Below are 12,656 nucleotides of genomic sequence, written 5' to 3'. Positions count from 1 at the left end.
CGAAACCATTGTTTGCACCGCCACACACCTTTGGAGTATTCTCTTAGGATTGTATATTTATCTCTTTCTGTTATACGTGTGATCTTCTGTTATAATGCACTTTATCTCTCTTATCTATTACATGCCCATTGCTGTCACACTAACCATTTCCTGTTACCCAATACACTTCTTAATCAATAAAAACCAATTACTTTGAACCTTTACAAAGAAAGTCTCTGATTCGAGAATAAATATCCATTTAATCCCTTATCTATTACTTTAGTATGACTTTACATTTCTTAGCCATCTTATTTATATAAAAAATTAAATGAATTGTTGTTTTATAAAGTTATAACTATTATAATCTGTGTGTAAACGTGATACGCAGAGTAGTTAATTAGTTATACGAAACAACATATTCTATGACGGCATTAACCTTTTATTTATTTTTTTAGTTTTTCATTCAATTTAATTCGGAACCGATCCAGGTCACACAACTAGATATGGTGAATATTTTTGAAATATTGAGGATAAATTATGAAGAGATAAGAAGAATTATGTTCTAAAGTTGCAAGGATAAAACTTGTAAGCAAGAGCGTATCCCTCCCTCTCCCAAAAATATATTTTTACTAAAATTATATATGTAATTGTGTTATTTTATTAATATAATTAAATATATTTGTAAGATTTAATATCATTAATAAATAATTGATTTTCTTCATTATTAAACATAAGAAAAGTTACCTTTAATATATATATATATATATATATATATATATAATTATAAATGTTATAATTTAATTATTTTCCACTCTTTGATTTTTAGATTCATCCAGCTTGCGAACGTTCTTAATGATAATGTAATTTTTTTTTAAGTTCCAATTATAACAAAGAATAAATATTACAGTTCATCATAAATTAACAGATAAGAACTAATAGCATTTTAAATTTATATTCCAATGAATTTATATTTATTTTAACATTAATAAATAAATAAATATATATTCATATTCAAATTTAAATTCGAGAGCAAGTTAAGGTAGAACAAAATATACGTTATTGAAGATATTTTATTTTACAGTTGCAACGAAAATCAAATGATTGCCGAATGTGTTTTGGTATCAACCATTCAAAATAACTGTAACAATCTTCTTAAACAATTGGGTTCTAGGTCGTGCAAATGTACATTTCGCAACTTGTTATTACTATCGCAAAATCATCAAATTCTAAACTATCACTTATATAACCCAAAATAATAGTATTTATCAAATTAAAACACTTAAAAAAATAATTTATGAATTTCCCGAACAACTCTTAGTAGTATCAGTTCTAGTTCCAGGATATCAACAGTGTGGACGTGGTGCACGGAAAACGCATTACGTGGGACCGTACCGTATAAATACCCCTCTCCCTCGTTTTTTCTTCAATCCCACAACTCCCGTAACCGTCCCAGCTTGAAGCACACTTCCCACACACTATCATTACTGCTACGATTCAACGCTGGAATTTTCTCAGCGTTTTTCGGTAATCAAACAACAATGACAACCCGATCGAGAAAATTGAAGCGTAAACTCCATCCTGAACCACCTTCGCGCACCATTAACAAGAAGCTTCGGTCGAAGCTTCCTCGCCGGCGTAGGCACCAGATCTCGCCGGTGCTTCTCGTCGGCATTTCAGGCGACAATCCTCGTTTCTCCATCGATTCGAGCTCCGGCTCTGACTTTGCAGCCTGTGAAGTTTCATGCAATTCCAGCATAGCTTCCGCTGTGTTCACCGGCAAGGGAAAGACAAACTCAAGGAACAGAACCTCAAGCGATTCCTCGAGGAATCGGAGATTCGAGGAGGTGTCAGAGTCGTCGTGCGTGGATTCCAATTCTAGAGTTCACGAACGAAGCAGAAGCTTGGTATTGAAGTTCAGGAGCAGTAAAGAAAGTAAGAATGCGAAAGAAAACGACGACGTTTCGGAAGCTTGCGCTAAATCAGAGATTACTTGGGAGGAGCAATTTAATTCTAAGTCCGGTAACGGAAATTTCAAAATGTCTTCCGATTTAAATCTAAACGACGTCGTCTCATTGAGTTGCGGTGTTCGTGCGGCGTCATTTGAGGGGGAAAAGAACAGAGGCAAGGTAAACAGAGCATCGGAATCGGAATACTCTCAGGATAATTGCGTGGATTTAATAGCGCAATCAATGATAAAGCAGGATTCAAATAACTACGACGCCGTTTCGGATCTCGCTTGCTCTGAGCAATTGCGATTTTCGTACTGCGACGACCAATCGGAGTACTGCTCCAGCCAGGGAACTGTGTTCTCTGACCTTCACTCTGATATTTTCCCAGAATGTTCACAGCTAGAGCTTTCAGATTACACTCCATCTCTGTTCATGGACTCTGGAAGCCAATTTTCTGAGGGCTCCGTTGGAGAAACTCCTTCACCGACGTACTCGCTGTTCCTCAAGTACCGGCAGGAATTCTTGACTCTCGCTTCACCAGTTATTATTGCTTCTCCAAACATCCTCAATGAGGCTTCTCTTCGAGTCAAAGTATGTTCGCTTTCGCTTCTTCAGAATTTGAAATTACTTACTAGTCCTATTAGAAATATGTGCAGTCTCGTTTCGTTTTTGTTATTCAGAGTTGTTATTTTCGGTTCATATATCTGATTTTAGTTTGCGAGGTTCCAAGATTCGGATGACGAAGAGAGCTACCAGATGCTGAGAAAGAGAGAAAGAAGACATGTCTTCCTGTGGAATTACGGTGAAAGATATTTCTCTACCACCGAATTCGGAGAGATCGTGCTTCAGCAACGCGAGCAAATGGTTCACTGGATGGTTGAGGTAGGTTGTTCTAAAACTAATTCCAAGCCTATTATTACGAGAACGACAGTGATGATCATGCCGTTTTATATAGAAATTCACTTTTATATAGTTTTGTGCCCCAACAAATTAATTTGCTAGGATTGAAAATGTAACAGGGTTAAGCCCAATTTATGCTTTGCTGATTGGCTACTAGTTATTTTTAATTATTTATTTAGAAATATATAATTAATCGTTCTGTATTAAGTTGTTTCTAGACCAAAATATTATATGTTGTGTTTTCGTTTTTCGATTGCCCGAGAGAGAACACGTTTGAAGAGTGATATGGACCAAACCTGATTCAGTTAGAAAGTAAACAGTGTACAATCCAGTTGTTGGATTATGGTTACTGGCTTCCAATTGTCTCGTGACACGTCAGATTCTTTTGGATGACCGATGCGTACGTTAGTGATCCCTGTATCGTCGGGCACGCTGACGCAACGCACTTTCTCGTATTCGTGCATGTGGGTAGTTCCTTTGGGGTTCTCCAAGATAGATTTGGCTTTGCCATTTACTTGACCGCAAAAAAAATGAAGAGAAGTTAGAGAACTACCATAGATGGGAAGAAGTTCTTTACTTCTGGTTATTCCTCTCCCCAACCAATTGCTAACATTCAAAGTCTAGCTAATTACACAAGTCGCATCATTAATTTAAGTGACACGTGTTTTTTTAATAATTTATTCTACAATAATAAAATAGATAAGGAAAAGGAATATATTGTTTGATGTATAGCGAGTGTAAAATTTTTTATATTATTAATTAATTAAAATATATGGTAATTGTAATTTTAAAAAAAGTCAATTATTCTTACTGACATTAAATTATAGTATACATTTTTCTATATTATCAATATATTTTAGTTAAATTAAGAATACAAATTTATAAAATGACTGATTTAATGAATAAAAAATGTAAAAATTACGAATAAGAAAATTTATAAATCTTATAAATAAATATTATATATAAATATTAATTCGACATTTCCATTAGAAAGACATTATATATAAATATTAATTTGACATTTCCATTAGAAAGACATTATAAATAAATATTAATTGAAGAGTAATAATGTTTTCGCATCCCTTTTGTGAAATAGATGTATAATATTATCTTGTCGTTTTATTATTAGAACATCCTACAAAGTGCGAAAATATTTCGGTGTATCCATCATCAGCAATTGTCGTGGTGTCAATTTATTCTTGATGTTGTTATTTTATCGTTGTCATTATTTTTTTATGATGTAATTACCATAATACTTTCCTTTTGACAGATGCACCTGGCTCCTGTTTCAGACAGCGAGACTAATCATGAATGTATAATTGTTTTTTAGCTATATAGAGCTTATATATTTTGCTAACCAATATTCAGTCTCCGCCAACAAACATTTAAAAAGAATATTGTATGCGAACCCCCATTTACATTTAGTTCACAACTTTTTCTATCAAAATGCTGCATCTGTGGAAGTTGCTGGTCGTTGAATTGCTAGTTGAGTCTGTTTAAAATGCTTCATCTTTGAAATTTGGCAGCAATCTTATCGAAAACAGCTTCGACAAGAGACAATGTTTCTTGGAGTCAACCTACTTGACCGTTTCCTAAGCGAAGGATACTTCAAAGCTAAAAGAAACCTTCAAATTGGTGGAATAGCCTGCCTCACGTTAGCGACCAGGATCGAAGAAAACCAGCAATATAACAGGTCCATCTTTTAATCTTTACATTTCTTCCCATCCTAGTTTTTTTTTTTTTTGGGTTAACATCCTAGTTATTTGGTTAAAAATGTAACCATCTGTCTCTTTACCGGTCTTGGATTGCCCGAATGTCAATTGATTGGCTAGTAACGGTCTTGAGATTAAAATTTTAGTTACTGCAGTTCGAGTTCATTTATCCTCGTTAATCATGCATTGTGTGGTTAAATTACAAATACCCCTGTAGTTTCAAACTATCAAATTTTTTACATAAATTTGTTCAGTAACTTATTGGCTCCCTTGAAATTTAGGTTAAAATAAAAAAATACTAAATTTTGTAAGGTTTAATATCCCATGAATAGAGTTAAAAAGTGAGTCACACCCGCTCGTAATGTATTTAACTCTCTATACATCGATAAATGCATGCCTCTCGTATAACTTTGGGAAGTGAGAATCAACGGAATTAAACATTTTTTTATTTCAATCAAATTCATCGAAGTTATATTCAAATGAATAACTGAAACTCTTTTGTTGGCACTACAGAGTGGGGCAAAAATATTTCTACGTAGGAAGCAGTGTATACAGTAGAATGGAGGTGGTAGCTATGGAATGGATGGTGCAGGACGTGCTCAAGTTTCAGTGCTTTCTGCCTACCATCTACAATTTCCTGTGGTATACTTTATTTTTTTGGACTCTCAGCACGAATATGATCTGAAAATCTGCATAAAGATTAGGTAATACCCATAATCGAAAATTTCTTTCTTACAGGGAAACAATTTCAATTTTAAAATGAATGGCTTAAGCCAAGCCTTATGCTTTTATTTTTATATTAAGGGATTTGTTTTTTTGCCATAAAACTCTGAATAATTTAAATATCAATAGAAAATTTTGTAACCGTAACATCACATAGCACCACTAAGAAAGACTTAGACCGCTATTGCATGACAAGGAAAATTGAGTTCTACTAGTCCTTTTGTTTATAATTTCATCTAAAATGCACACTCTTATAATTTTACAGGTTTTACTTAAAAGCAGCTAATGCTGATGGAATCATAGAGAAGAGGGTCAAGTATCTTGCAGTGCTGGCACTGTCAGCTCATGAGCGGCTGTGCTACTGGCCCTCAACAGTTGCTGCAGCACTTGTAATCCTTGCTTGTCTTGAAGTCAATCAAAATGCATCCCACAAAGTGATAGGGGTAATTATTATTGCGATACAGAACTAACGCTTTATTTGGATATTAAATGCGACATCAAAGTCAAGGTGGTAAACCTTAATTTGGATATTAAATGACAGGGTTACACGCTTCAGTTTAATTTGGATCCTATGTTTGGTAATAGATTTTAAAATATAATCGTTTATTTTTCAAAAGCTGTTTTATAGAGCTAGCAAAAATAAACGACTAATAGCTGAAGCAAACAGATATACATCATTGTAATTTTAGTATAAATACAATTGATCAAAATGGAGGACAATGGTATTTCAATGGTATGATTTGCACTTAGATTGTGAAAACACTTAGCATACCTGCAGGGCTGTGGGTGCCTTTTCTGAATGCTCAATGTTTCAATTTTTCTTTGGACTGGATTCCTGTAATGTCCATAGACCTTCGAGTAAAGATTGTGAATGGAATGTCATGTTGATAATTAACTTGTGATTTTGCAGATCCACGTTAGATCGAAAGATGAGAATTTGCATGAATGCATAGAGGTATGATAGTCCTATTTATTGTAATTTTGTCACACTACTTTTTCTTTTGGTTTGAGGTTAAAACCAGTAAAAAGAAGAAACATCAACCTGAAATGTCATGATGAAAAAGCCCACAAGCATTATGAAATTAATCATTTCGATTGTAATGCCGAGGAAAGCCCCTCACAGCAATTATAATTAAATATATCCTTTTCTCACTCAATTTTTCCCCAATTATTAGCATCATTCATGTATTTAACATGAAACTTGATGTTTTATTTACTTCAACAGAGCCTGGAGTGGTTGTTGCGCTATCTATGATAACATACTAGTCGGGTTGGAGACAATTGGCTATACCATTCGGTTTAGTGGCGATCATTCCGAACAATTTGAAGACATATAGCTTTCTTTTGCCTGGCTGATTCATCGTTAAAACTAAATAAATTCCGAGAGTTTGCCTACCTGAGAGGAAGGAAATTCCATTCTTTTTCCCATGTAACTAACTATATTGCCTGGTCTGTATATTGACATAGAGAAAAATTTATACACATTTTTTGGAATCTGTGAAAACCTAACAAAGGGGCAGAAAATTCAGGTGCTAACTGTTAATGACCTACAAATATATTACAGGGTTTTACAAAAGTTTAACTTGCATCAAACATGATTCTTTCTTCAAACAGACACTATCTTTTGTCAATTCCTCCAGACTTCTATCATATTTGGTCACTTTTTGAATTTTAATTAATTACACAGCATTAAAGCACCATGGTCCAAAATGCTTAGATTTTATATTAAATTTATTTCCAAAGATATGTATAGGGATTAATTAAGAGAGCAATGTTAGCTTCTGCAGGTTTAAACGACATTAATACAGAAAATTACCGCCTTTAGGTTAATCACAGAATGACAATTATGTGTATTGCTGCATGCAACAAGCATTGCAGATGAATATCAGTAGCAGAATCAAGGGCCAAGAGACGTACAATTGTTAAAACTACAATAAAACAATTGTGATTTGTGAAGTTTACAAAGAATTTGAGCCATGTATAAAACTATTGTTGCCTGAGGAAGCAAAAATGAAGGAAAACTAAAGTAAATTTCATAGCGTTGAAGCCATCAACTGAGCTGTCATCAGGAGCCTAAGAATTCAAGAACTTGCAATTCAAAAACAATCTAAAGCAAGAAGACAGACAAATATAGATGTGAAGAGCAGAGTTATATAACCTTTCTTTCATTGTAAAGGAAAATGATGACAGTAAAACATAGACTGCAAAATTAAATTATATAAATGATAATGGTCATTTTAAAACCCCTCCAACAAAAATGAGTACAGAGAGAAATGAATGAAGAAACTCAACAAGTTAAAAATAGAAAAAGACAATAACAAATAACTATTTTACATGAATGTTGACCATAATAATGAATCACACCTGTCAGACAAACCTTTGCATCACTATAACAATCAACAATATTTATCATCCTACATCAAACTTGCAGCAACTGAAGTCTGAAAATAATTATGCTAACTAAATAATCCAACTGTGCATGTAAAGGATTGTGAGTTAACTCATTACATAATTGCCAGCTTACTATCATCATCTGAATTAACAGGAACTACTGCAGGCCCCACAGCTGAAGACTCCTCAAATTGCATCTTTGCAAATCCATCAACAGTTCCTTTCCTTTCATTGTAAATGATCTCGTTCCTTTCCCCCTCAGCTTGTTCAACCTTCTCCTTGGTCATTGTGCTGACATCCCCAGCTGCCTTTGCAATAGCAGTAAAGGCACTAGAGAACCATGAAGCTCCAGTTAATACGTAAGAATTACTCATGATAGCAGATCCCGCACTACTTGCCTTTTGCTCCGCAACAGCAATAGCAGACTTTGTCATTCCAGAAAGCTGATACTTTTCATCCATCTCTCTCACCTTCTCATTGACAATAGCTGTTCCGATACTTAGTTTATCACTTAAACCCATTCTACGATCAATGGAAGCAACTGTGGAAGAAGCATTTGAGGTCAACTGATGACGTTCATCAAAGGATTTTGCCTTGTTGATCGCATCCTTTCCTAAAATGAAACCCTTAGCAAGCATGGTGCTCATTACATCCTCAGCCTTCTTAATGGCAGCAACACTTTCATTTGTCTATTGAGAGAGCATTGTACAATGTAGATTAGAAAATTTATAGGTACTTGGAATATGACAGTAAAGAAATACCAATGCAGTGGAGAGAAAGAAATAGGATACACATTTAGAGATTGTGCATCTAGATCTAACTAAATGATCTAAAAGTCCCCTTCAAATCTGTATAGTAACAATGTTTATGTTGATTATATTAATTATTTTTTCTAAGCTGTTAAGTTATCACATTTTTAGTTAGTTTATAACTTCTAGGAGTGTATCTAGGCTGTTATTCTGTTCCACATTGCTGTTTCTTTTTAGTGTATTCCTTAGAGAGAATAGTGTGAAAATAATATAGAAATCCTGTTCAATTAGAACAGTTTACATTATATCTCACTTGAGCACCAAATACAACTCCCACAGTATAGCTATTTAGCTTTAGTTATTAATCTAAACTTATTCTAAAATGGTTTAACGGGGCAAAGTTCAATCGATTGGGACGCATCGCACAACCAAGTTCAGAAAGTGTTCGTATGCACATTTCACTATCATATAAATGTATTAGTAATTTAGTAGCAAGACAGTGGTGCATGATGAACTCCATTGCATGTGCAAAATAAGACAGAATTTAAATTAACGATTAATTTACTCACTGGACTTGAGGGAAGAGCTTCAGGCGGAAGCTGGTACTTCTCCACAGGTGTGATGGTGACATAAAGATCACCTATTTTGGACCCCTAAATAAAAAATTGAAGATTAAGTACACACTTTAAAAAAAAAAAAAACAAATCAACTAAAAGTATGTGTTCTTATGTTATTTTTATCACTTTCAGGGATTGAAAGGATTAATAAGACACATTGGTAAACCATTCATTATTATGAATTGCAAAGTTTTTGAAGCAAAAATTATTTGCACAAAAACATACCGTCAAGAGAATTGCTGTGTCTGCTCCCTGTGTATCCTTAAATGTAACATAAGCAACCTGAGTGCGATCAGTTTCCCTGTAGAATTACAAACCAAAGAGAAGGGTGAAATTTGTGTAAATGTTTAAACAATAATGATCACAAGAAATGAATATAGCGTTACAAGTGCTCTGACCTTTGCATCTCAATATATCGAATATCACCTGAGAATGAAAAGAATTCTTCAATGTCCTTCTTGGAAGTAATCAATGATATGTTACTAACCTTAACTGTTCTTATCTGTAAGAGACCCAAATGGAATAAACTTGAAAATTTCACCATGAAGGGATTTGTCTGATAGGTTCACAAAAGTGTACAATAGAAAGAAGAGGAAGGGAATAAACAGGAAATTCAATAACTAGCCGTTTTAGTGATTATGACAACTGTAATTTTGTATTAGTATCATTATAAATAGTCATGTGATGGATTAATGAAGTAGTTATGTTTTTGTAATTGGTAACTGGGAAGGCTTGGAGAGTGGGATTCTCTCGAATAATTCCAGTTGTAATCCTATGTAATTCCTTCACTTAATTCTAAATCACTATCAGTTTGGTACTGGTCTGGGAATTAGGGTTTTCTTAATATAATTCAGAAGTTCTTTTCAGTAATTCTATACCAGTTCTATCATTGTCACTAATACAATATCAACAAAGGATTGTAGGGAACAGATAATAAAGTAACCAAGATTATAATATATCAGAAAACACAACTTGCCAAACAAAACAAAACAAAAATGAAATAGTATTCAAGTCATTCTGGGTCCCTAGTTGTATGAACTTGGAATTAGCATTGGAATATCTAATAATTGTGAGGCTGTTTAGTAAATGTGTATCCTAATGAAATGCTTTTGGGATTTTCAAGCTATTAAATGCTTCAACTTTTCGTGAAGTAATTTCTATTTTAATACCTTAACTATATCTATCAGTAGTTTTCAAATGCTGTTATTATTTCTGGCACAGTTTTTAGTGTTAAAGGTGGGCAAACTCATATGGCTGTGACCAGGAATTCACACTGGAACTATAATATTAATTGCTGGATCATGTATTCTACAATTATAATGCTAACCAATGAAACAAAGTAAAATTTTCTCCCTCACATCTGAAACATGAATAGTCCAATTTGGTGTAGCTACGGATAGGGGAATAGCTTCAACTCTTTGGTCAGCAGGGTCCACAGGGGCCTGCACATAAATTGTTAACTTGAAACAAATGAATGGGATAGTTTCCTCTTAAAAAGAGGGGAATCAAATGGCATGAGAATTTGTAAACATATTCACCTAATGGAACTGCATAAAATCACATCAACATTAACAACCATTGATGGACATTGTCCAAATAGCAAACAAAACATCCCAAAAATGATTCAATTCAACACACACAGTTTGCTCTTTCTTAGAGGGAAGAACAATAGTACAACCACTTCAAATAGATCCAAAAGCAAAGGTTGTAGATCCAAAATTCCAAAGTAGCACCTTTTAGTAATCCAAGAAGTGCATTTATATTCATAACTAAAACAAGTCAACATCTAAACCACTCATTGTTAATAGATAAATATTAATGAAGATTCAAGGTAATGGTATAGTTCCCACTTGCCATTGAGGCAACACAAGACAATCAGGTATGAAGAAATTAGAAGAGAAGAAACCCAGATAGGATCTGAAACGAACAGTGGATCTGAGGAAAAAAGATTTGAAAGGTTGAGACTCACCGACATTTCGGATGGTACAATGTATTTTGTGACAAGCAACGGCGGAAAAAAGCAAAATTGAACGAAACGGAACGGAACAGGATTGAGTTAGTTTGTGTTGGGTGTAATCATTCATGTTATTTGCTGTCATCTGAGTGGCTGTGGGTAAATTTATGTAACCAACGCGCTATCTTCTTACCAACTAAGAAAGAGAAATTGTGTTCCCAAAAAAAAACAAAATATTTTGTCATCCTCACTTCTTAGAATTAATTTTAAATATATAAAAATTTAATTGTATATAATTAATTATTTTAATTTTCATATTATGTTATATTAACATATTTAACGAACAATTAACTAGTATACAAAAAATATAATTTTTAAATTACTTATTGTAAAAGTTAATAATTTTTATTAATATAATAGTGGCTTAAATATGTTATTGATCCTCATAAATGTAAGTCATTTTGTGATAAGTTTCTATAAATTTTTTGTTAAGATGTAGTCTTTGAAAAGTTAAAAATTTAGGATTTAAATCTTACTGTTAACCTCCTTTCTATTAAGTGTTGAGCTAGTTAACAAAGAATTAACTTATCACTTTACGTGGCAATCTCGAGACCTAATCACAGCCTATGTGGCATGTCACGTCGTTTATTATTTTTTATTTAAAATTAATTTACAAATAAGTTCATAAACATATTTTACATAACTACATAAAAGTCTTTCTAACTTTCTTTCTTCTCCGCAATTTCTCCCTCCCCTTCCCCCTCGCTCACTCTCACAATATTGCCAACTTGCCATGAGAATGATGGTGACATGACAGATGTGAGAAAGATGGTTGTGGACACTGTTGAGCTAGCAGAGAAGTTTAATGTGTTGGATTTTGTTTGGGGTGGGGGAGAGGGTGGTGGGGATGGTGGTAAGAGTGTAGGTGTCGGAGAGAAATGGATGTGGAGAAAGGAGAAGGGTGGTGCGGATGTGAGAAATGAGTGTGAGTATTGGAGGGAGATAGGAGTGTGGGTGTTGGAGGGAGAAGGATGTGGGGAAGGGGTGAGGGAAATGGGTGGTCGAGAAGGAGAAGGGGGTGGTGTAGATGGAGGAATAGGAGTGGGTGGGGGAGAGGGGTGGTGGTGATGGGAGTGTGGGGCAGAGTGAGACGTCCCTATTTTTAATAGGTATTTTTCAATATCATCCCATTTCTTATGATGAGTAAGGAATAAATTAAAGCATTTATCAACTACTTAATTCTAAATGAATACACATCAACATGCTTTATATATATACATAATATAATATTACAGATCATCTAAATTATTTTCCAAATTGTTTAACTATGAAACCTTACAAGGAAGGATAACAATCTAGGGAAGTATACAACACATAATACATAAATAAACTAAACTTCTCCTCTCCTCTTGACTCCTTCCTCATTCATCCAACCCCTCTAGAGGAGGATCGAGATTAATGCCAAGGTATGCAGCTACATGGCAGACAGGAAAAGGTAGCTCCATTCTAACTTCTCCCTGTATAATAGTAAGACTAATGTAGGGATTATTGATAGTAGATATAGTTAAGGAAATAAAGCCTTGAAATATGATGGTCTGGTTAGAGTCATTGAAACTTCATTCCCCAGTTCCAATACTAAAGGTCATGGTACGCGCAGGGGTGGTTGGTACACTTCTACTCAT

General features: G+C 34.1%; 2 protein-coding genes across 2 annotated transcripts; one reads left to right on the top strand and one right to left on the bottom strand.

Moving 5' to 3' along the window:
* Nucleotides 1–1,517: 1,517 nt before the first annotated feature.
* Nucleotides 1,518–6,593, top strand: LOC113869325 (cyclin-SDS). The gene is made up of 7 exons (XM_027505597.1): nucleotides 1,518–2,513; nucleotides 2,643–2,810; nucleotides 4,355–4,521; nucleotides 5,054–5,182; nucleotides 5,529–5,706; nucleotides 6,174–6,218; nucleotides 6,489–6,593. Exons 1-7 carry the CDS (start codon nucleotides 1,518–1,520, stop codon nucleotides 6,516–6,518), a joined length of 1,713 nt encoding a protein of 570 aa, XP_027361398.1. The 3' UTR covers nucleotides 6,519–6,593.
* A 927-nt stretch (nucleotides 6,594–7,520) lies between these two features.
* Nucleotides 7,521–11,111, bottom strand: LOC113868918 (binding partner of ACD11 1-like). Its single transcript, XM_027504916.1, has 7 exons — nucleotides 10,990–11,111; nucleotides 10,379–10,462; nucleotides 9,419–9,522; nucleotides 9,246–9,321; nucleotides 8,973–9,056; nucleotides 7,697–8,343; nucleotides 7,521–7,633 (listed from the first exon to the last, which is right to left on the bottom strand). The coding sequence occupies exons 1-6, from the start codon at nucleotides 10,993–10,995 to the stop codon at nucleotides 7,768–7,770; spliced, it is 930 nt and encodes a 309-aa protein (XP_027360717.1). The 5' UTR covers nucleotides 10,996–11,111; the 3' UTR covers nucleotides 7,521–7,633; nucleotides 7,697–7,767.
* Between the last annotated feature and the right edge of the window lie 1,545 nt (nucleotides 11,112–12,656).

Source organism: Abrus precatorius, unplaced genomic scaffold, assembly GCF_003935025.1.
Source record: "Abrus precatorius isolate BTA unplaced genomic scaffold, Abrus_2018 Scaffold6, whole genome shotgun sequence".
NCBI lineage: Eukaryota > Viridiplantae > Streptophyta > Magnoliopsida > Fabales > Fabaceae > Abrus > Abrus precatorius.
The sequence above is the reverse complement of the archived record's forward strand: the minus strand, read 5'-3'. Positions and strand labels throughout refer to the sequence as shown.

Excerpts from the sequence above, each read along its gene's own strand:
- LOC113869325 (XM_027505597.1), top strand. The coding sequence starts at position 1,518 with ATGACAACCCGATCGAGAAAATTGAAGCGTAAACTCCATCCTGAACCA. Across the intron at positions 4,522-5,053 it reads GAAAACCAGCAATATAACAG|AGTGGGGCAAAAATATTTCT; the intron begins GTCCATCTTTTA and ends TTGGCACTACAG. Across the intron at positions 6,219-6,488 it reads ATTTGCATGAATGCATAGAG|AGCCTGGAGTGGTTGTTGCG; the intron begins GTATGATAGTCC and ends TTACTTCAACAG.
- LOC113868918 (XM_027504916.1), bottom strand. Across the intron at positions 9,322-9,418 it reads CGATATATTGAGATGCAAAG|GGAAACTGATCGCACTCAGG; the intron begins GTCAGAGCACTT and ends GTAATTCTACAG. Across the intron at positions 8,344-8,972 it reads AAGCTCTTCCCTCAAGTCCA|ACAAATGAAAGTGTTGCTGC; the intron begins GTGAGTAAATTA and ends CTCTCTCAATAG.